This window comes from Gorilla gorilla, chromosome 9 (genome assembly GCF_029281585.2).
Source record: "Gorilla gorilla gorilla isolate KB3781 chromosome 9, NHGRI_mGorGor1-v2.1_pri, whole genome shotgun sequence".
NCBI lineage: Eukaryota > Metazoa > Chordata > Mammalia > Primates > Hominidae > Gorilla > Gorilla gorilla.
The window spans coordinates 81,862,333-81,885,139 of NC_073233.2; the positions used below are offsets into that span (position 1 = coordinate 81,862,333).

Below are 22,807 nucleotides of genomic sequence, written 5' to 3' on the forward strand. Positions count from 1 at the left end.
GAGACGCCAAGGTTGAGCTTGCTTTATGGATGACAAGTGGGCTAGGCTGGGCTGTGGGGGGCAGGATGAAGATTCTGGCTGAACTTTCCAAGCGACGGGACGCTTGGGATCCTGGCTGGTATGAGGCCTCCCACACTGTCGAATGTCAACTCCACCAGCACTGAGACAATGAGTAGATGAGAATGTAGAAAAAGGGAAGGTGGTGGGTAAAGGAGCGGAAGGAAGAGGTGGGGAAAGAGGGAAGGAGGGAAGGGAAAGAAGGAAGAAAAGGAAAGCATGGCCCGGCTAGAGACAAAGCCAGAGGTGATCAGGTCAGCAGCAGGAGAGGCTCAGAAGGGAGCCTTTCGGGAAGTGCAGGCAGCCATGAGGGCCCGTTTCAGCTGCTCATAGGTGACGAACATCACCACGTTCCAGGAACCCAAGCGGAGAAAGGAGGGCATGAACCTAGAGGAGAAAAATCACAGGTCATGGGGGCACCTCCACCTCCCACTTCCCTCACTGGGCCTGGTATTCAATCCAACCCAGTTGCTCTGTCCCAAAGGAGGCTGGGAGGACTCAATGAACTGAGCTCACAGCTGCTTGGCTATAAGCATGAATTCCCTTTGAGTCTCCATTTAACACCTAATAAATAGTGATGGTAGCAATTCTGGGAGGAAGGAATTAAGGGGATAGGTGAATGCTGGTGAAATGCCAGGACCAGGATCAGAAATAGCCTGACACGTGGCTGCTACTCACTTCCAGGTGGTTCTCTCCCACCCACGATAGACATGCATAGCCAAGAGGCCTGAACTGGGTGGGGGGGACCAGAGGCTCACCCTTTGTAGAAGGCTCGGGGCCCCTCCTTCTGGAGCATGCTAAGGGCACAGTGGCCAGCGCTGCTGTACTGGCCCAGAGCAGAGTTCATGTATCTCGTCTTGACCACGTCTACAGGGGAGGCGATGACAGTGGTGCAGAAGCCTGCCCCAAAGGCAGAAGTGAAGTGGCAAGGGAGGTCATCTGCCAAGGAGGAGCAGGCAAGGCAGTCAAGATCTTCACCCATCATTCCAGAAGGAAGGAGAATTACTTAAGTAGCTACGAGTTTTCATGATTTTAAAGAGACAGAGAGGCTGGGCACAATGTCTCATGCCTGTAATCCAGGACTTTTGGAGGCCGAGGTGGGTGGATCACTTGAGCCCAGGAGTTCAAGACCAGACTGGGTAACATGGCAAAAACCCTGTCTCTACAAAATACAAAAATTAGCCAGGCACAGTGTGCATGCCTGTAGTCAGCCCCAGCTACTCAGGAGGCTGAGGTGGGAGGATTGCTTGAGTCAGGGAGGTCGAGGCTGCAATGAGCCATTAATCACCCCACTGCACTCCAGCCTGGGCAACAGAGCAAGACCCTGTCTCAAAAAACAAACAAGAGGATGGGGCGCAGAGGCTCACACCTGTAATCCCAGCACATTGGGAGGCCAAGGTGGGCAGATCACTTGAGGCCAGGAGTTCGAGACCAGCCTGGCTAACATGGTGAAACTCCATCTCTACTAAAAATACAAAAATTAGCCAGCGTGCTGGTGCACACCTGTAATCCCAGCTACTCGGGAGGCTGAGGCACAAGAATCGCTTGAACCCAGGAGGAGAAGGTTGCAGTGAGCCGAGATTACACGGGTAACAGAGTGAGACTCTATCTCAAAAAAAAACAAAAAACAAACAAACAAAAAAACAAAAACAGACAGGGACTCCAGCTGAGACCTCTTCTGAGGACCTGAAAGAGTCATTTTGCCAATCTAGCCTCAGTTCCTCAATGTGCAAAGTGGGAGCTTCATCCCAGTTGGCTTCAATATGGCAGGTAAGAGATATAATCTTACTCTCCCTGCAAAGGGCAAATAAGATGAAAAGATGTGGTCTTCTGGTGTCAGCTAGACCCCCGCACCTGCTCCTGGCATGGGGGAAGGGTGAGACCCAGCACCGTCTACCTCATGACTCACCTGTCATGAGGTTGGCTTTCAGGAGGGCATCCTTGATGAGGTCATAGGTCACCAGCTCAGCACAGTTGACAATGGCATTACGAGCAACATTGGGAGAGGTCCCTGTAGGAGGAGGAAGATCCTGGGTGAGACCAGAGTATTGGGGAGGAGGAAAAGGGGAAGGGAAAACAACTGGTACACACCTTTCCAGAGGCCCCGGAACCCTTCCTCTCGGGCAATGGTCTTGTAGGCATTGACGGTGCTTTGGTATCTCCGACCACCTCCAGCCCGGGCCTGAGCTTGGAATCGGACCTTTACCACATCCGTGGGCTGGGCCACAGCCACAGCCAGGGCACCTGTGGTGCTGCCTGCTAGGAGGCGGCTCCCAATGCTGGTATCTGTGGGCGAGCCATGGGGTCAGTGGCCAGCGGGCTTGCACTCATTTTCTACCTCATCTCTCCTCACCAAAATCACCCTGTCACTGTCATCTCCTGCTTTTGGGAATAGAATCCGGAAGCTTTTGGCCTTCTACAAGCTCTTGCTGTAAGAACTCCTCGCATCAAACAAAATATCCCTATGAATATCTACTTCTTGCTAGGGACATAGCAAGGGCTAAGACCAAAATGAAACTTGGTGCTTTCTTTCATAAAACATTTTCATTTACCTGCTCAACAGCCCTGAGAAATCACAATCATTTCCATCTGACAAATGTGAAAACCAAGGCTCAGAGAGAAGTGGCTTTCTGAGGACTGGGATTCCTAAGACTTGGGATCTCAGGTCAGCTTTACTTCTTCCTGCCATGTGATCTGGGAAAGACAACCTTTTGTTTGGGGCTCTGTTTCTTCATGTGTAAAATGGAGGGTTGGCATGGCATACTAAGGAGGTGAAAGGGAAGAACGCTGACCTTAGAGACGAGTGTCCTGGCTCTCTACTGTGTGTTTTCTGGCTCTCTACTGTGTGCCCTTGGCCAAGTCCCCACTCTACCCACTGCCTTCCCACCTCAGTCTCTTCTTCTATAACACTGGGATGATACTACCTACTCCCAAGGTGGTGTTGAAGACTGTGATGGGATGACGCCCTGCTCAGAGCCTGGTATAGCCCAGGTGCTCGGGAACTATGTGGAGGACCAGGGCCCCTTCTAGTTCTCTGTTCCCCTGATCTTCCTAGGGATCGTGGGGCCTAAAAAACTATACGGCTGAATGAACTAAGATCAATCATCACTGAGAAAAAAGGGCCTAGGGGCCTACACCCTTGCTCCATACTCACGCTCAGAGCCCTTGGTGTAGAACTGTTTGACAGAATCATACAGGCCGATGCGGACAGAGGCAAAGCTCATTTGGCGCTGCAGGCCGGCAACCAGCCCATTGTAGAGGCTTCGGGGGCCCTCAGTACGCACCATGGTCAGAATGGTGCCCATCACACCGCGGTACTGGGCGCTGGCTGTAGCGCGCACTGGCCCCTGACTTTCTCCTTGGATCTGCAAGGCCAAAACAGGGTAGCTACAGGGATTAGCATGTTGCCCTTCCCACCTCCAGTCATCTCGATGCTCCAAACACTGGCCTTTGAGGGGTCTGTGTCTTTGGGGAGGGAACAGAGTAGACACCATCAAGACCCCCAGGCTTCATCCCCTCACCTGTAACCGGACTTTAGCAGTATCCAGAGGAAAGGTGATGAGATCTGCGATGCAGGCAGCTGTGCCAGCCCCAAGAAACTTCACAGTGGCAGTAGGGGGCACATCTGTGGCCTTGAACCCAACCATGATGCTGATTTCCTGCTACCTCCCAGGAGATGGAGAAAAACTGGAGACAGGGGCACCTTTAATCAGCAACAAGACGAGATAGAGGAACTCTGCCGGAATCTAAGCCAAGAGGAGAAGAGCCCCATTAGCCACAATGTCCCCAGGCCCTCCCTGCTCACCATCCCCAAACCCACCTTCCCCAATAGCACCAAGTCCCTCAGCAAGACTCCAAGTGGCCTCATGAGGGAAAACCGATGTGAGCTCGAGAGGCACTTAGTTAGGTGCTGGTGAAGCAATTCCTGCTCAAGCAGTCAATACTTCATGAAGGGCTCCCTCCCTTTCACTGCAGGGAGAGTCTGGATCAGAGCTCTCCTAGCGCTACCTCATAAACAGCCACTGGACCAGCCCTTTGTCTGCTGGATGCAGAGATTTCACTGATGATGCCCACATTCCTGCTTCTGTGGTTCATCTGGAGAGCTGACAGAAGTGGAGAAAAGTTTCACCCAGACTAAGACCCAACAGGCACAGACCCACAGGCTTATGTTCTGGATGTCTAAGCAGGAATGGTTGCTACAGGTCTGGAACTTAAGTCATGAAGAAAAGGTACAAGATGACTAATTCAATCCCTTCCCAGACCATCAGTCTAATTCTCTCCTCCAGTTCCCACACAGCTTAGGATCTCTAGAGTCATTGTTTTAGCAAGACTGCTTTGCTGGGCAGTGGTTCACTGAGATGCAGGAGATAGTATCTACCCTAGAGGAGGCTTATTGTTGGGCACAGGGGGTGGATGGGCAGATGATTCAAGCTGCATTTGGGGCTTACAGGACATACTCTCAAAATGCAAAGGAGGGAACAACTAATGCCATTGGGAGATCAGGAAGAGTGGGGTGATCAGAAAAGACTTCTTGGGCTGGGTGTGGTGGCTCACGCCTGTAAACCCAGCACTTTGGGAGGCTGAGGCGAGCGAATCACCTGAGGTCAGGAGTTTGAGACCAGCTTGGCCAACATGGCAAAACCCCATCTCCGCTAAAAATACAAAAATTAGCTGGGTGTGTTGGCACACGCCTGTATTCCCAGCTACTTAGGAGGCTGAGGCAGGAGAATCACTTGAACCCAGGAGGGGGAGGCTGCAGTAGCCGAGATTGTGCCACTGCACTCCAGCCTAGGCGACAGAGCAAGACTCTGTTTCAAAAAACAAACAAACAAACAAACAAAAACCTAGCACTTTGGGAGGCAGAGGTGGGAGGACTGCTTGAACCCAGGAGTTCAAGACCAGCCAGGGCAACATAATGAGACCCTGTCTAAAAAATATAAATAAAAATAAATCAGCTGGACATGGTGGTGCAGACCTATAGTCCCAGCTACTTGGGACGATTGCTTGAGCCCAGGAGGTTGAGGCTGCAGCGAGCTGTGATTGTGCCACTGTGCTCCAGTCTGGGTGAGAGAGTGAGACCTTGTCTCAAAAAAAAAAAAAAAACCCCAAAAAAACCCAAGGACTTCTTAGATAAGGTAACATTTAGCTAGGTGATTTTGGGGGCTGAGAGTAAACTCTGGGGCATTAGACTCCTCCTGGCCTACCATGTGATGCAGAGAAAACTGCTCTCCTTTTTGTTTGGGCCAGTTTCCTTTCCTCCAACTTAGGGGGATCCACACTTACACCACAAGACAGGCAGGGATGAGGGGTCCAGGTCAGAGCTGTGAAGAGTGATAAAGTAAACCAAAAGCCCCATTTTGTTCTGAGTTGGAACCACACCCTCCTCCACTGCCCCAGGAGGAAGTGAGCCCAGCACCCTAGTGGGGGAGGGTGACCCGCTTCTTCCCCTGAGCTTATTTCTTTGACTTCATTGGAGCAGCTGCTTTGAGCCCCGCCTGACTGCCTTTGTTGCTGGGGCTCAGGTGAAAGGGCTGGCTGATGAAGGGAGTCAGCTGTGAACACAGAGACCCATGGAAACAAACAGCTCACCCAGCTTCCTCTTGGGCTTCTCACTCCAGGTGGCTGGGGCAAGCAGGGAAATGAAGATACTCACCATAGCAACTACACTGGGATCTACAGAACAGGGCCTGACCTTATTCCTGTTTCCCTCCAGCTTGCCCACGAGGCTCAGTGAAGACTGGTGCTCAAATGACAGATTGGGTTGATGAAGGTGCCCTCGGACTCCCCAGATTCCCTGCTCTGACACCCCCTTCCCCCAGGAGGTGCTCCACAACTTTCCCCACCCCAACGCCCAGGGCACTGTATTAGCTCAATCCTCAGAGCAGCCCTGCAAGGTGGCTGCCCTTACTTCCATGTGAGATGAGTAAGAGCCACACTTACAGGCACCAAAGCTGGTAGTATTTGCTTTGCACTGCTGCCCAGCTCCTCAGTTCCTTCCTGCTGTTTTCTCAGCCCCAGGCACAGACAGGGCCTTTCACAAGGAAAGTTCTCACAGGCTGATTAACAGTCCTGAGAAGGCTCAGGCAAATGGTATCCCTTCTCTGGGCATCAGAGATATGATGACATGAGTCTATCACATTCCTGACCTTGAGCTGGGTTGCAGGATGTTGTGAAGGCCAGAGAAGAATAAGACCCAGCTGCTGCCCAAAGACAAGTGCACAGAGGTTCAGCTGCCATATTCTGAATGTTGCCTTGGGCTTGCCAAGTCAGGTCCTTCAGAGGGTGGGTAAGGTGGCCCTACTAACAGCAATTAAAATGCAGGCCTAGAAATAGTTAATCCTATTTTACAGTCCCCAGCAAATAACCAGTTTCAGAGCCAGGCTGATTACCAATCTCGGTTTCAGGGATAGTCAAAAGCTAGCATCAATATGAAGTTAGAACAATAGGTTCCTGTCCTAGCTCTTCTGCTGGCTCCTGGGATAACCTGGGGCCAATCACTGTTACACGTGGGCCCCAGTTTTCTCCTTTATAAAATGGGGACCAAGATCCTTGGCTTGTCCGAGTCAGCTGAAGGGCCAGAATGAGAGCGGGGAGGTGTGAGAGTGCTCTGTGAACTGGAAAGAGCCACTTCACTGTCGGGGGTGGGGATGGTAATTATTTTTGTTATGCCCTGCTGAATCCTGCCCCTAGACCACAGGGTTAGGAGGCAGCAAGAGACCTCTTCCTTGGACTGGACTCTTACCCGGCTTTGTAAGGTCTCACGGTGAGGCCTCCAAGATCAAGCTTCTCTAAAGGTGTCCCGTTCTTCAAAGCTGCCAGTGGCTATCATGGCCCGATCCCCTTGGTTTTCCATAGAAAATGGGTGGGAGACGAAACACCTAATGGTCATACTATGTGTCCTGTGGGTGAGCAAAGGCAGAGAGTTTAGAAAGGGCCACCTGCCCCAAGACACACAAGCCCACCCAGTCCATGCCTTGGAGGGGGATGGGGAACAGGGCCCAGAGACTGGTTAAGTGCACACACTGGAAAGGGGAAAAGCAGGGCGGAAAATGAACCTAGGTACACTCCCCACCCCCACCCCACCTGCTTAATATCACAAATTGGCTCTCATCCAGACTTCTGCTTTTGTAACACTCAGTACTCTAGATAAGCACCCCCTAGCACAGTCATCAGACTTTGGTGAGTGGGAGAGTTGTGAGGGGGTCACGATGGGACAGAGACTCTCCGGGAATTGGCTAGGTCCCAGGTCGGGCTGTGAGGAGGTTGGAAGGGCTGGGAGCCGGCCCTGCAGAGGCCAGATCGAGCAGCTCAAAGCCCACTAGAAAAAGCCCCCAAGCCCTGGGAAAGGCGGTGCAGGAACACTGCCTGGAGCTGCCTGGTAAGGGAGAGGTCATTGTGGTCATCGCTGATGGTCCCCATCCAAGGCAGGGCTGGGCATCGTGGAGGAAAGGAGGGAGTGAAAAGGTGGAAGCTCAAACGACAGCCAACTAACGGGAGAGGGAAAGAACAAAAGGGACTAAGAAAAAGAGAGAAGAGAAATAAAGAACCAAGGACAGAAAGGATTAGCACAGGCCGGACCCGGCGGCTCATGCCTAAAATTCTAGGACTTTGTGAGGCCGAGGCGGGCGGATCGCTTGAGCTCAGCAGTTCGAGGCCAGCCTGGCCAACATGGCGAAACCCCATCTCTACAAAACACAAAAATTAGCCAGGCGTGGTGGCGGGCGCCTGTAATCCCAGCTACTCGGCAGGCGGATCGCTTGAACCAGGGAGGTGGAGGCTGCAGTGAGCCGAAATCGCGCCACTGCACTCCAGCCTGGGAGAGCGAGAGCCTGTCTCAAACAAACAAACAAAAACAAAAAATAAAACCAAAAGAAAGAAAAGAGTACAAACTTGGGTGGGAGAGAAGGTAAATGGAAGAGCGGGCAGCGCACGCAGAACAAGCGTGGGGGGCGCAGAAGGCGCAGGGCTGGGGCCAGGCTCACCGAGCCGCAGGGAGAACACGGCAGTGCGTGCGGCTGTGTCTGTCGGCTGGCGGAGGGCGCGTCGGACGAGCCGGGCGAGCGTGGACAGTCAAACCCAAGGCGCGCGCAGCTGGGCTTCGCAGTGGGTCTTCGCAGTGTGGCTTCGCAGTGTGGCTCCGCGCAGGCGGCGGCGCGGCTTAAGCCTCGGGGGCGGGGCCCGGGGTGCGGCCTGCGGGGCGGGGCCGGGCCTGCCAGCTCCTACTTGGGTGCGGAGACCCTGGAGCAGCCGCCTTTCCGCGGGGACCGCCCCGCCTACGGTTCTCTCCATGACTTTCTCTACTCCCGTTTCCGTGCGTCCCATAACTGCGTTTACTCCTTCGTTCCCCGAGATGGTCACTCCCTTGCCACTCCCCGCCTCTGCCTCACACTCTCTCGGGCCGCCAACCTCTGTGAGGATGGCAAGACTGACCGCCAGAAACGAGTCTTGTCTAGTCACACACCTCTTGCCGTCCCAGCCAGGACGGTTTCTAACAGCGTCCAGCGGGGCCGTGTCTAAGTGCACTTCCTCTTTTATGGGCCCAGCCCCCCCACGCTGGGCAAACTACCCACCCTCCTGCGAGCGAGCGCGCGGCTGGCTCCTGCAGGGCGGGACGGGGCCTCGCGACCGGCCTCGCTGTCGATTGGTTACAGCCGCCGCGTTGTCGGGGGAAGGAACCAATCAGAACTGCAGCAACAGGTGGCCCGGCAACCGACAACGGCCGTTGGGCTCGGCTGGGGTTCGCGCCTTCTCCCCCGGTGGAGCGGCCTGGCGTTTAGGGACCAGGGACATTAAAGGCCCCGGCGGGGCGGGAGCACCCAGCGTGACCTCACGCTCCTATACACAGACGAGCAAACGGGCCGGCCCCCGCACGTGACAAGGCAGAGCCCGGCCCAGGCCAGCTGCCTGTCTAGCCCTGGGATGAGAAAAGGAGTCAGGAGATGGACCGGGCCTGGTTCGCCTTTAATTGGCTGACCCGTCCTGTGGGGGTAACTGACGCGTGAACAGCCAACAATTGGGCCCTCTGGCCGGGACAAACACGTGCGTTTGGGGAGTAGAAGAAGGCTGGTATTAACCTCCATTTTACAATGAGGAAACGGAGTCCCAAAGACGTTCAGTCATCTGCCTGATAATCACACAGTGGCGAGCCCTTACACCCTGGTCAGGCCGGCGCCATATGTGTTTTCACCAGCAGAAGGGACTGCCAGGGAACAGCTGAGGGGACCAGAGCTGGGATGGGCCTGGATAATTATAGCGGAAAGAAAAACACGCCGAGCGCATGGTCCTGGCAGAAGCAGCGTGGAAACAGAAGTCAAGGCAGATTATTTCTGCCATGAGGAGATCTTGCCATGTAGGAAAAAAGAAAGAAAGAGAGGAAAGAAAGACAGAGAGAGAGAGAGGAAAGACAGAAAGACAAGAAAGAAAGAGAAAGAAAGAAAACAAACAAAAAAAGAAAAGATAAAGTTTTTTTGTGGCACTGTGAGTCTCCCTCCGCCAGGTTCTCTAGCTTTTGCGCTGAGCTCTGTCTGGCTGTGCATTCCGGAGAGGCTCGGCAAATTTGCTGTGAGATTGCTGAGCAATAGCAGAACAGATGCAAAGGCCTGCAGACCAAAAATTGTCCCCCTGTCTGTCCAAACAGGGAAGAATCTGGATTCCAGAAACTATGTACTTATTATCCTTGGCAAAAGAGACTGTTAAAAGTGTGGACGCTGAAAAAGGGAAGTGGAGATCAACAGGACGCAGCATGAAGTCCTTAAGAAGTCCTCTTTGAAAAAGAAGATGTGTTTAGGGTTTAAACTATTTTTATTATTTATTTATTTAACTTATTTTTTGAGACAAGGTCTCTTTTTGTTGCCCAGGCTGGAATGCAGGTGGCTGGGTCTCAGCTCACTGCAGTCTTGACCTCCTAGGACAAGCAGTCCTACTTCTGCCTCCCTAGTAGCTGGGACCACAGGGATGAGCCGCTAAGCCTGGCTAATTTATTTATTCTTTGTAGTGACAGGTCTCCCTGTGTTGTCCAGGCTGCTCTTGAACTCCTGGCCTCAAGCAGTCCTCTGACCTCGGACTCTCACAGTACTGGAATTACAGGTGTGAGCCACTGTGCCTGGCTTCAAGAAATTCTCTTAAATTATTTTAGGGTGGGGGCAGATCTGAGCAATCCTATAGACATACAAACGCTGCACCCTTGGATTTTTAGCAGCTTGCCCAAGTCATAAGATGTCCTGTGGACAAACTGGAGAATGTATGGGTACAGATAACTGTATTTTGAAAACTTGTAGCCAGGTGAGGTGGCTCATGCCTGCAATCCCAGCAGTTTGGGAGGCTGAGGCGGGCAGATCACCTGAGGTCAGGAGTTGGAGACTAGCCTGGCCAACATGGTGAAACCCTGTCTCTACTAAAAACACAAAAATTAGCTGGGAGTGGTGGTAGGTGCCTGTAGTCCCAGCTACTCGGGAGGCTGAGGCAGGAGAATCGCTTGAACCCGGGAGGCAGAGGTTGCAGTGAGCTGAGACTGCGACATTGCACTGCAGCCTGGGCGACAGAGCAAGACTCTGTCTCAAAAAAAAAAAAAAAAGAAAACTTGTTTCACATCTATTTCATTGAATTGTGTGTACACGCACACACACACACGTTTATTTGTAAATATTTTGTATGTGCCAATAACCAAATTGACAAAGTTTCATATATTTTGTTGTATAATTTTAACATCATCCCAGGAAACAATCCACTGTGCTTACAGTTTTGGAACTTCTAAATCTTTAAATACAAACTGTATTTGAAACACTGAAAACGAAAAAAAGACACAAGAATGAAAGAGAAAACTGAAAACATTAGGTAATTAAAACCAACATGAGAAAAACTTAAACATTTCCTTAGTCTCTGATAATTTCTGCTAAAAATATTGAGTAGATTGGCTATATTAACTTTCCTCCCCTCATCAAACAAGTATACAATTATCTGATTGCATTTTTAAAAAGAAGTCGAATTTGATGACCATACATTTTAAAAATTGACATGAAACTGAATTTCTTTAAACCCACTTAGCAGATGAGATGGGGCACGGTGGCTCACGCCTGTAATCCCAGCACTTTGGGAGGTTGAGATGGGTGGATCACTTGAGGCCAGGAGTTGAAGACCAGCCTGGCCAACATGGCAAATCCCTGTCTCTACAAAAAATACAAAAATTAGCTGGGCATGGTGTTGCACACCTGTAGTTCCAGCTACTTGGGAGGCTGACATGGAGGATCACCTGAGCCTGGGAGGTTGAGGCTGCCGTGAGCCATGATTGTGCCACTACACTCCAGCCTGGGTGACAGGGTGACCCTGTCTCAAAAAAAAATAAAAAATACCTGTAATCCCAGCACTTTGGGAGGCCAAGGCGGGTGGATCATGAGGTCAAGAGATCGAGACCATCCTGGCCAACATGGTGAAACCCCATCTCTACCAAAAATACAAACATTAGCTGGGTGTGGTGGTGCTTGCCTGTAGTTCCAGCTACTTGGGAGGCTGAAGCAGGAGAATCACTTGAACCTGGGAGATGGAGGTTGCAGTGAGCTGAGATCGTGCCACTGCACTCCAGCCTGGCGACAGAGCAAGACTCCGTCTCAAAATAAAATAATTTTAAAAAACCTCTTAGGAGATTAAATTGAATCATATATTTGTTAATTTCCATGTCCATTTTGATGTTTGTTCTTCTTCTTCTTGGTTTTGGTTTCTGAAAAAAGGGTGGGGAAATGGTGACACAAAGCCAGATGGAATTACTTGACATGTTTGTCACGTAATTAACCATTGTAAATGAATTTTCCTTGGTAACACATCCTGGTTTTTTTGTTTGTTTGTTTGTTTGTTTTTTGAGGTGGAGTCTTGCTCTGTCGCCAGGCTGGAGTGCAGTGGCGCGATCTCGGCTTACTGCCACCTCCATCTCCCAGGTTCAAGCAATTCTCCTGCCTCAGTCTCCCGAGTAGCTGGGATTACAGGTACGTGCCAACATGCCCAGCTAATTTTTGTATTTTTAGTGGAGATGGGGTTTCACCGTGTTGGCCAGGATGGTCTCTATCTCTTGACCTTGTGGTCCACCTGCCTTGGCCTCCCAAAGTGATGAGATTACAGGTGTGAGCCACCGGGTCTGGCCCACTCCTGTATTTTAAAAGTTGAATTGAAAAACACTGAGTTAAAAGATGCATTTTTTCCCATGAATTGTGTGAATGAAATAAAGCTAAATTCATAAAGCATGAACATAGCAATAGTTCTCATTTTGCTCACAGTTCTAAAAATGCAAATTCTCCCCAACTTCTTAGAGCATGACAGGTCTTCAGCTGGCAATCTTTCCATGTTTACATAAGAAGCTAGAATTGATCATATGGTTTTACAGTGCTTTCCTGAAAATCTTTGATTGTTATTAGATTCTGTTTTTCCTCTATTATCTCTCAAAGGAAATAAAGCAGCAAATTACTCCCATATTTTGAGCTCTAAATTCAAGAACTACTAAATTCACTGCCAGCCATTACAAATATTCAGTTCTTTATTAAGGTACACATCATTACAGTAGGCTCAGAGTGCTAATACATGAATAATAACCATAGTTAGTAAAACAATGCAAATGAAGATGAGTTTAAAGAGCCCTGATCAATGAAGTAATTTTCAGTTGAAAAATTGTAGAAGGTATGTATTAAAAAGCACTAGTAATATATGATAATTCAATAAGTCATTGAATGAAGAAGTGAGTGAACCCAACTAACTAGAAATTATTTTGATATATTAGTTTTCTTTTTTTTTGAGATAGAGTTGTGCTGTGTCGCCCAGCCTGGAGCGCAGTGGCAAGATCTCGGCTCACTGCAACCTCTGCCCCCCAGGTTCAAGCGATTCCTGCCTCAGCCTTCCAAGTAGCTAGGATTACAGGCACACACACCATGCCGGGCTAATTTTTTGTATTTTTAGTAGAGGTGGGATTTCGTCATGTTGGCAGGTTGATCTCGAACTCCTAGCCTCAATAGAACCACCCACCTCGGCCTCCCAAAGTGCTGGGATTATAGGTGCAAGCCACCACACTCCACCTAGTTTTCTTTCTTCTTCTTTCTTTTTTTTTTTTTGAGACCGAGTTTCACTCTTGTTGCCCAGGCTGGAGTGCAATGGCATGATCTGGGCTCATTGCAACCTCCACCTCCCAGGTTCAAGCGATTCTTCTGCCTCAGCCTCCCGAGCAGCTGGGATTACAGGTACCTGCCACCACGCCCAGCTAATTTTTGTATTTTTAGTAGAGACAGGGTTTCACCATGTTGGCTGGGCTGGTCTTGAACTCCTGACCTCAGGTGATCCACCCGCCTCGGCCTCCCAAAGTGTTGGGATTACAGGCATGAGCCACCATGCCCGGCCCTAGTTTTCTTATATAGACAAATCTTTATAACATACTTTTAGTTTGTACCTCATGTAAGACAAAGTAGAAAACTATTATATTTACCCCAAACACAGCACTGACAATGCCACAGGCAACCTGGTGAAAAATATTAAATCCTATATATAGGCCATAGTATTGAACACATGCTTATATTAACACTCTTAAGGAAGACACATATTTATAGAAGTTAAGCCACACATAGTCTGTTTTGTTTTTTTATTTTTAGAGATAGGATCTCGCTCTGTTGCCGAGGCTGGCGTGCAGTGGTATGATCATAGCTCACTGCAGCCTTGAACTCCTGGACTCAAGCAGTCCTCCCACCTTACCCTCCTGAGTAGCTGGGATTAAGGCATGAACCGTGCCGGTAGCTACTATGTGTAGTGCCTGGCTACAACTAGTTTTATAAAGAAGAAAAAGTCAGCAAAAGTATTTACGTAATAACATTCTCAAATTCTTTGTTTGCCAGATATCTTATTTGGTCACTTAGGGTACAGTTTTAAACTAGTAAACAATTATACTATAGAAGAACTAAATTAAATTATAACATGGCACAGACTTCCTAAGGAAGGTAAGTCAAAAAATCTAAAAAGTGATACCAATTATTCTAATTAACATTTAAGATACTAAACGAATTAATGACCGAAGACAACCTTTGAAACTTATTCAATTATTTTTTAAAAGTGTACTAGCATAATTTAAGATCTAGCTTGCCTAAGATTACGTCTTTTATTTTATTTTTATTTATTTATTTTTAGGTAGGGTCCTGCTATATCACCCAGGCTGGAATGCAGTGGCACAATCAGAGATCAGAGTTCATTACAGTCTCAAACTCCTGACTTCAAGTGATTCTTCCATCTCAGCCTCCAGAGTAGTTGAGACTACAGGCGGGCACCACCACACCCAGCTCATTTTAAAATTTTTTTGTAGAGATAGAGTCTAGCTATGTAGTTCAGGCTGATCTCAAGCAATACTTCCCACCTCAGCCTCCCAAAGGGCTGAGATTACAGGCATGAGCCGCCATGCCTGTCCAGAATATGTCCCTATCATAGGTTTATCACTAGAATGTTTTGATCTGAAGACATAGCCTTAATGATTCTAAGTGTAATTCTAACCTAAAATCAAAATCCTTGGTTTGTAAACATCAAATTCAATTTTATATTAATTTGTACGGCAACTAAACAAAAAACAATTTTTTTAAATGTCCATATTATTTATTACACTAAACAATTCTGACCACCAACAACCAAGAGGGGGCGGGAGGGAACAACACTATGAGACCATGAAAACATCTTGCTTCTCAACAAACTTTCCTCCCTCGCTTTAACATTTTTGAGGATTCTTTCCCAAACCTATTACATGTATATTATGATGGTTACGAATTTCCCAACTCCGCCACTCCTTCCAGTGCACTATTATTATTATTATTATTATTTTATTTATTTATTTTTTTGAGATGGAGTCTCGCTCTGTCGCCCAGGCTTGAGTGTAGTGGCGTGATCTCCGCTCACCACAACCGCCGCCTCCTGGGTTCAAGCGATTCTCCTGCCTCAGACTCCCGAGCAGCTGGGATTATAGGCACGTGCCACTGCGCCTAGCTAATTTTTGCATTTTTAGTAGAGACAGGGTTGTGCCATGTTGTCCAGGCTGGTCTTGAACTCCTGATCTCAAGTGATCTGCCCGCCTCAGCCTCCCAAAGTGCTGGGATTACAGACGTGAGCCACCATGCCCGGCCATCAGCACATTATTTTTAATATCTTAATTAAAGGGGAAAAAATCACCTACTTGTAATAACAAAACAATGTTGGAAACTGCCATTAAAACACAAGTGAAAAACAGATCTCTTCCCAGACTCACGGGACTATACATTTAGGAAGTACAAAAAATATTAAAAATTAATTACACTCAATTGGATACATTAAATATATACAGCTTTTTGTACATCAATTATACCTAAATAAAGTGGTTTTAAAAACAAATGAGATGGGCCGGGTGTGGTGTCTCACATCTGTAATCCCAGCACTTTGGGAGGCTGAGGGAGGTGGATCACTTGAGGCCAGGAGTTAGAGACCAGCCTGGCCAACATGGTGAAACCCCATCTCTGCTAAAAACACAAAAATTAGCTTGGCATGGTGGCACACGCCTGTAATCCCAGCTACTCCAGGGGCTGAGGCATGAGAATCTCTTGAGCCTGGGAGGCAGAGGTTGCAGTGAGCTGAGATGGCGCCACCGCACTCCAGCTTGAGTGACTGTCTCAAAATAATAATAATAAATAAATAAAAACAAACGATCCAACCCATACCACCAACTGACAAAGAAACAAACAAATGAGTTATGCAAAAGAAAAGTCATGCTTTTTGGTTTAATCCTACTTTAAGAACACTAACAATAATTTGCATGCAATACATACAGTTCCCTAAATACAATAGATGAATTCTTTTATAAACACATCTTATTTTTGTTTATGGAGAATCTGCTAATAAACACATTTTCTATTCAATATATTATGTATGTATGAACGGGAAGTAACCTTAAACATTTTAAATACTGGAAATATACAAAAGAATTATAAGCGAAGTAATACAAAGTGCCTCGTGTTTTTATCCTGGAGTCAACCTGTAGAAATCGCAGGTTATTAAGAGAACTTTGAAAAATATTGTTTTGAATATTGAAAATCACGTGTTTTGGGGAAGGAGAGAATTAACAGCCTTTCTTTGCCTTAAAATACTTCACATTTTATGAAATTGCAATTGGAATGAAGCAGCTCCTAAAGTAGTCAGTATTCGGGTCAGGGAAATTGAGCACAGGAGCAAACTTCTGTTTGTTTTCTCAACTCCTTCACAATGCTCAGCTGAAGAGGCTCCCACTTAAAAGAGCTGCTGAAGTCATTTCTATTTTAGAAGGGTAGTATGAATGAGTTTTTCTACGTGTTAACTAGAATTTATGGTAATTTGTAAAATGTTTTTCCATTTTTAAACGTAAGAGTCTTTTATGTCCACCCACGAAGCAGCAGTCACTGCTAGGGGTCTTAGGCTAACATCTGCCACCCCACCAGTCTGCATGGCCCATAAGCAGGTGTGGAGAGGACCAGAGTTCACCTGTCAGCAGCACCACGGAATCAACTGTCCAGCCTTTCTGCCATTAATTACCACAGATGTGGTCTTTTTCCTGATATTCTATTCCCACCGGAGGCTTTTTATTAAGACCTTGTACCTGTGAACGCATTTGGGGCACAACATATTGTCTTCAAGGTATGGGGGTGGAAAATTGGAGGCAGGAAGCAAAAAGAGTGCACTCACTCTCCCTTCTTGCTTTTCTGGAACCCAGCCTTGTCCAGCATGAAACTGGAGGTGAACCCAACCATCTGTGTCTGCAGGGAGTCTTCTCCCATGGACACTAGCCACCTGACACCATGGGCCTCATGTGGAGATCCCACTGCTTCTGGTGCCGTCTCCCTGGCTGCACTTCTGGCCCAGGAGGCCAGCGAAGCTTCTGGGGCAGAAGTTGTCACCACAACTGTATTAACTCCCTCAAGGAGAGCAGCAGACTCTTCTAGGTCAGGCAACCCCTCCCCAGGGGGAAGAGCTACTTTAGGAGGATGTGTCTCCTCAGGGCTTTGCGGGGTTATTTCCCCTTTGTCCACCTTTGTTTTGGTAATGATTTCCAGATTCTGGCCTCTTTTGCTGTGCTAGGAAAATCCTTTTGATTTGGATAGGCAAAGGCACACAGGAGCTTATTTCTGGCACCAAAGGCCTGTGTGGCTTTGCCTTTAATTATAGACACCAGGCCCACAGAATGTCTGGGTGAATCCGATTAACAGGTGGCGGTTTAGAGGGTAATGAAGGGATTAGTATCTTCTTCTGAGGTTTGGGGTTGTCCCTATACTCTGCTGCCTTCTTTGGGCAGAGCGCTTTTTCACCTTTAGCAGAAATTTGTCCTTTGGTTCCCTTTGCTGATGTTCCTGGCAAAGCAATTGTGTTTGGTTGATTAGAAGCCTGCTGATCCTCTTCCCTCGACTTCTCTGAGGAGGTCCACTCCCTGCCTTTTGCCTTCTCCATACTCAGAGAAGAAGAAGAGCTTGGTCCAAAAATTCTCAAATCAGAGTGAAGGTATGCAGTAACCATTGCTACCAAGATGGAAACAAATTCTATTTTTCCATAAAGAGTCTATGAAAAGAAGCCAGGCACAGTGGCTCACACCTATAGTCCCAGCTACTCAGGAGACTGAGGCAGGAGGATTACTTAAGCCCAGGAGTTTGAGTTTAGTCTGGACCACATAGTGAGACCCCACATCTCTAAAAAAGTTTTAAAAAATTCTGTGAAAAGAAAAACCCAAAGTGAGCAGCAGACTTACATATAAACATTGTTTAAAAAATACATTTGCCAAAAAAATGGAAATAACCCAAACATCCATCAATTGTGGAATGGATATATGTTAATAAAATGTGGTATATCCAAGCAATGAAAAGAAATGAAGTGGCCGGGCACGGTGGCTCACGCCTGTAATCCCAGCACTTTGGGAGGCCGAGGCTGGCGGATCATGAGGTCAGGAGATTGAGACCATCCTGGCTAACACGATGAAACCCCGTCTCTACTAAAAATACAAAAAATTAGCCAGGCGTGGTGGTGGGCGCCTGTAGTCCCAGCTACTCGGGAGGCTGAGGCAGGAGAATGGCGTGAACCCAGGAGGCAGAGCTTGCAGTGAGCCGAGATTGTGCCACTGCACTCCAGCCTGGGTGACAAAAGCAAGACTTCATCTCAAAAAAAAAAAAAAAAATGAAGAAAAGGAATGAAGTACTGACCCATGCTACACCGTGGATGAACCTTGAAAACATTATGCTAAGTAAAAGAAGCCAGTCATGAAAGACCACACATTGTGTTTCCATGTATATAAAATGTCCAGAACAGGCAAATATATAAAGACAGATGGTAGGGCTTCAGGGAATGGGGAGATTGATCATGACAGCTAATGGGTATGGGGGCTTGTTTTTGAGGCAGTGAAAATTATCTAAAATTGATTGTGGTGGTGGTTGCACAACTCTGTGAATATACCAAAAATTACTGAATTGTACACTTTGAATGGATGAATTGTATGCTATTATGAATTATATTTCAATAAAACTGTTAACAAAAATGGGGGAAAAATGGCTAGGTGTGGTGGCTCATGCCTGTAATCCCAGTGGTTTGGGAGGGCAAGGAGGGAGTATCACTGGAGCCCAGGAATCAGAAACCAGCCTGGGTAACATAGGGAGATCCCCCATCTCTACAAACAATTAAAAAAAAATTAGCTGGGCATGGTGGTGTGTTCCTGTGGTCCCAACTACTCAGGAGGCTGAGGTGGGAGGATCACCCAAACTACTCAGGAGGTTGAGCCTGGGAGGTTGAGGCTGCAGTGAGCTGTGATCACATCACTGCACTCCAGCCTGGGCAACAGAGTAAGACTCTGTCTCTAAAAAATAAAAGGAAAAAAACCAAAATGCAAATTAGACCATTTTAGCATTCTCTCTCTCTCTCTTTTTTTTTTTTTTTGAGACAGAGTCTCACTCTGTTGCCCAGGCTGGAGTGCAGTGGCACAACCTTGGCTCACTGCAACCTCCACCTCCCGGGTTCAAGCGATTCTCCTGCCTCACCCTCCGGAGTAGCTGGGACTACAGGCACCTGCCACCCTGCCACCACACCTGACTAATTTTTGTATTTTTAGTAGAGGTGGGCCAGGCTGGTCTTGAACTCCTGACTTCAAATGATCCACCCACCTCGGCCTCCCAAAGTGCTGGGATTACAGGCGTGAGCCATCACGCCTGGCCCATTTTAGCATTCTCTTAAGGATGGCTTGTTGCACTTTGAATAAATTCGAAATGGGTTAAAAAGCAATGGCCAGGGGCGGTGGCTCATGCCTGTAATCCCAGCACTTTGGGAGGCCGAGGCAGGCAGATCACTAGGTCAGGAGTTCCAGAACAGCCTGGCCAACATAGTGGAACCTTGTCTCTACTAAAAATACAAAAACTAGCCGAGTGTGGTGGCACACGCCTGTAGTCCCAGCTACTGGAGAGGCTGAGGCAGGAGAATCGCTTGAACCCAGGAGGCAGAGGTTGCAGTGAGCCGAGACCATGCCACTGTGCTCCAGCCTGGGTGACAGAGTGAGACTCCATCTCAGCAAAAAAAAAAAGAGAATGTTTTCCAAGGCTTCTTATAAGATGTCAGTGAATCTTCATAGTCTGAGTTGAGACCTTCTAAAACAAGCTTAAGGTATGCTGATTTGCATACCTTTGACAAGGTTTAACTGACATATAATTTATAAATATCCACAGGAATTTTTAATGTTCCATCATATCATTTCTCAATACTGGATGTTCATTGTTTTATACTTTTGCTACTTTAAATACCAAGAAGCCTTTTCACAGGAAGAATAAAATCTCCATTATCCTCCAGAGTGTAGGTAACAAAATATAAAATTAAACCAGATATATGTTTGACAAACTAACACAGAAAATCACCAATATTCATAATGACATTACGTTAACAGTTATCATAAAGTCTATAAAGTTTATCCTTAGATTTTTAAAAAAATGCAGATTGTCTCAAGGTAAAAAATATAGTAAGTGCTTTTTGCTAAAAAGCTCTTTGTTGAATTAGGATGTGTTATAATGATCAAGACACCAGACAATACTAAATATTACCCAAACTACAACACAACACACTTTGAACATAATTTAAGCCTAAATTATTCTGCACCAGCAGGATTCTTTTTAGTGCCTGGCAGTATAAAGCTTTATAAAAGCTTTATAAAAGCTTTTTTCTTAAAGGTATTTAAGAAAAAAGACACAAAGTGTGAATAACAAGTTATGTGAAAAAATTAATACCAGTGAAGATTAGCAGAGAGAAGTGAGGAAGGTGACCATCTCTCCATTCTGATAAGATGCCATCTCTACACATTACATTCTTTTCAAGAAGTGGAACTTAAGATTCAGGTAAAGAAAACTGGAAAAACTAGCCTGAATGTGAATATCTAGTGTTAAAGCAACTTCCTAGAATGAGTGAATAAAGTTAAGAACATATATAGTTTTCTACTGGAAAGTAAGAGTTTTTGAAGGCTTTCTTTTCTGCAAGGTTTGTAGTGTGACTGTTTTCCTACAAACTCATTGAATTCAGAGCTAAACAGTGGAATCACAAGCATAGCTCAAGAGGAACCCAGTCTGTTTCTGTTGTAGCAACCTAAGATTTCTGTTATGTTGTTGAATCTGTGGTTGCTTCCTCAATGACCATTTCAAATGACTCTGTCCTCTCATCTGCTCAAAGCAGGAAGTCAAATCAGGTTTTCCTTTTTCATCAGAAGCATCACCACACTTTCTGTTTGCATTGATGAGATGGTACAGCATGGTGACATACCCACAGAAATCCTGCAAATCCACTTTGCTCCTTAATATTTCCAATGCTTTATGGGCACCCATAAGACACAAGCAAACTCTCCTTGTGGTTTTATTTTATCAAATGGAAAAGATTTCTCTCATCCCATCATTCAACATTGTAAGCACATGTGAAGCATGAATTACTTCAAGGATCATAACTCCAAGACATAATAATAATATAGCAAGAATAGCAATGGTAAAATATATCTGACAGTTTTTGAGATCTTGTACCTTTGGAAAGTAAAAGAAACGGGGATATGACTTCTGGGGATGACTTCTGGATAACTGGTCTAATATGCTGAGGAGCTCTACTCTGATGGATTTGGATTCATTGGTGAGAGGAGCCATGGAAACAAGCAATATACAATTCTTGTTTAGAACTCTGCTGCAAGTCACAGGTTCCAAATCAAGAAGGCTTTCACAGTGTAAGATACTGAGAAGAAAACCACGGTTGGGTTGTTTTGGTTGTGTAACCACATCACTGAGACACAGACACAGTGTTGTGCTTCTCAGAGTAAGTGCCTGATCAAAATTTCTCTCTATTCTGTACTTCTTTTTCACCAGTGTTTTGAACGTTTTGTAGGTCTTTAAAAAAGTTGTCCAGACACTCATATGAAAATTTGCAAACTTTTAGTGAAAGATTTCCCATCATTAAACCAGCAAGAGTAGCCAGGCATGGTGGCTAGCACCTGTAATCCCAATGACTTGGGCGGCTGAGGCGGGAGGATCACTTGAGTCCAGAAATTCAAGACCAGCCTAGGCAACAAAGCGAGCCCCTGTCTCTATAAAAAATTTTAAAATTAGCTGGGCCTGGTGGCAGGTGCCTGTAGTCCCAGCTACTTGAGAGGCTGAGGCAGGAAAATTGCTTGGGCCCAGGAGTCTGGAGGCTGCAGTGAACCGTGATCACGCCACTGCACTCCAGCCTGGGTAACAGTGATACCCTGTCTTAAAAAAAAAATCTGTTTACAGACTGAAGCAACCCTCCCGCCTTAGCCTCCTAAAGTGCTGGGATTACAGGCATGAGCCACCACTCCCAGCCTAAAGTAAACTTTTATTGAAGTAAAACACATATAAAACAGTGCACAAATCCTAAGTATACAGCATGAATAACTTTTATAAAGCAAACATCCCTGTATAATGAGCCCACATGAGGAAACATTACTAACACCCAGAAGTGATCCTTTGTGTCTACCGTCAGTCACTATTCACCCAAAGAATAACCAGTATCCTGATTTTTAACACCAAATATTTGTTTTACCTGTTCTTAAACAGTATATAAATGGAATGATACTATATGTACTATTTTGTATCTTTCACTCAACGCTATGTGAGATTCATCCAAGTTACATAAAATTGTAGTTCTTTAATTTTCATTCAAAAATAGGCAGAGGCCTTAAATAGACATTTCTCCAAAGAAGATATGCAGATGGCCAATAACCACATGAAAAGAGCCATAGCATCACTAATCATTAATCAAAACCACAATGAGAGACCACCTTACACCCATTAGGATGGCTACTATCAAAAACCAGAAAATAAGTGTTGAAGAGGATGTGGAGAAACAAACCCTTATACACTGCAGCTGGGAATGAGAATGGTCCAGCTGCTATGGAAAACAGTATGATGGTCCCTCAAAAAATTAAATATAGAATTACCCATACCAAGTGATTCCATGATTCCACTTTGCACTTTGGGTATATACCTAAAAAAATGGAAAGGAGGTTTCTTTTTTTTTTTTTTTTTTTGAGACAGAGTCATGCTCTGTCGCCCAGCTGGAGTGCAGTGGTGCGATCTCAGCTCACTGCGAGCTCCACCTCCTGGGTTCAAGCGATCAAGCGATTTTCCTGCCTCAGTCTCCCCAGTAGATCTTTAAGTCTGCAACCCAGACATACTGACAGCTGACAATCCCTTGGATGTACCTTGAATGTTTTTATCTTGTTTCTGGGCCTTTGCAC

At 46.7% G+C, this 22,807-nt stretch overlaps 1 protein-coding gene and 1 pseudogene across 2 annotated transcripts; both read right to left on the reverse strand.

Moving 5' to 3' along the window:
* UCP2 (uncoupling protein 2) lies at positions 1-8,863 on the reverse strand. 2 transcript variants are annotated; one of them, XM_019037375.4, is made up of 8 exons: positions 8,040-8,863; positions 6,800-6,956; positions 3,579-3,803; positions 3,212-3,422; positions 2,149-2,343; positions 1,967-2,068; positions 816-996; positions 1-444 (listed from the first exon to the last, which is right to left on the reverse strand). In XM_019037375.4, exons 3-8 carry the CDS (start codon positions 3,702-3,704, stop codon positions 330-332), a joined length of 930 nt encoding a protein of 309 aa, XP_018892920.3. In that variant the 5' UTR covers positions 3,705-3,803; positions 6,800-6,956; positions 8,040-8,863; the 3' UTR covers positions 1-329. The 2 variants fall into 2 exon arrangements, with proteins under 2 accessions (XP_018892920.3, XP_055212749.2); XM_055356774.2 differs by having other exon boundaries at positions 8,519-8,646.
* A 7,677-nt stretch (positions 8,864-16,540) lies between these two features.
* Positions 16,541-17,596, reverse strand: LOC101143052 (developmental pluripotency-associated protein 4-like; annotated as a pseudogene).
* Positions 17,597-22,807: the final 5,211 nt, after the last annotated feature.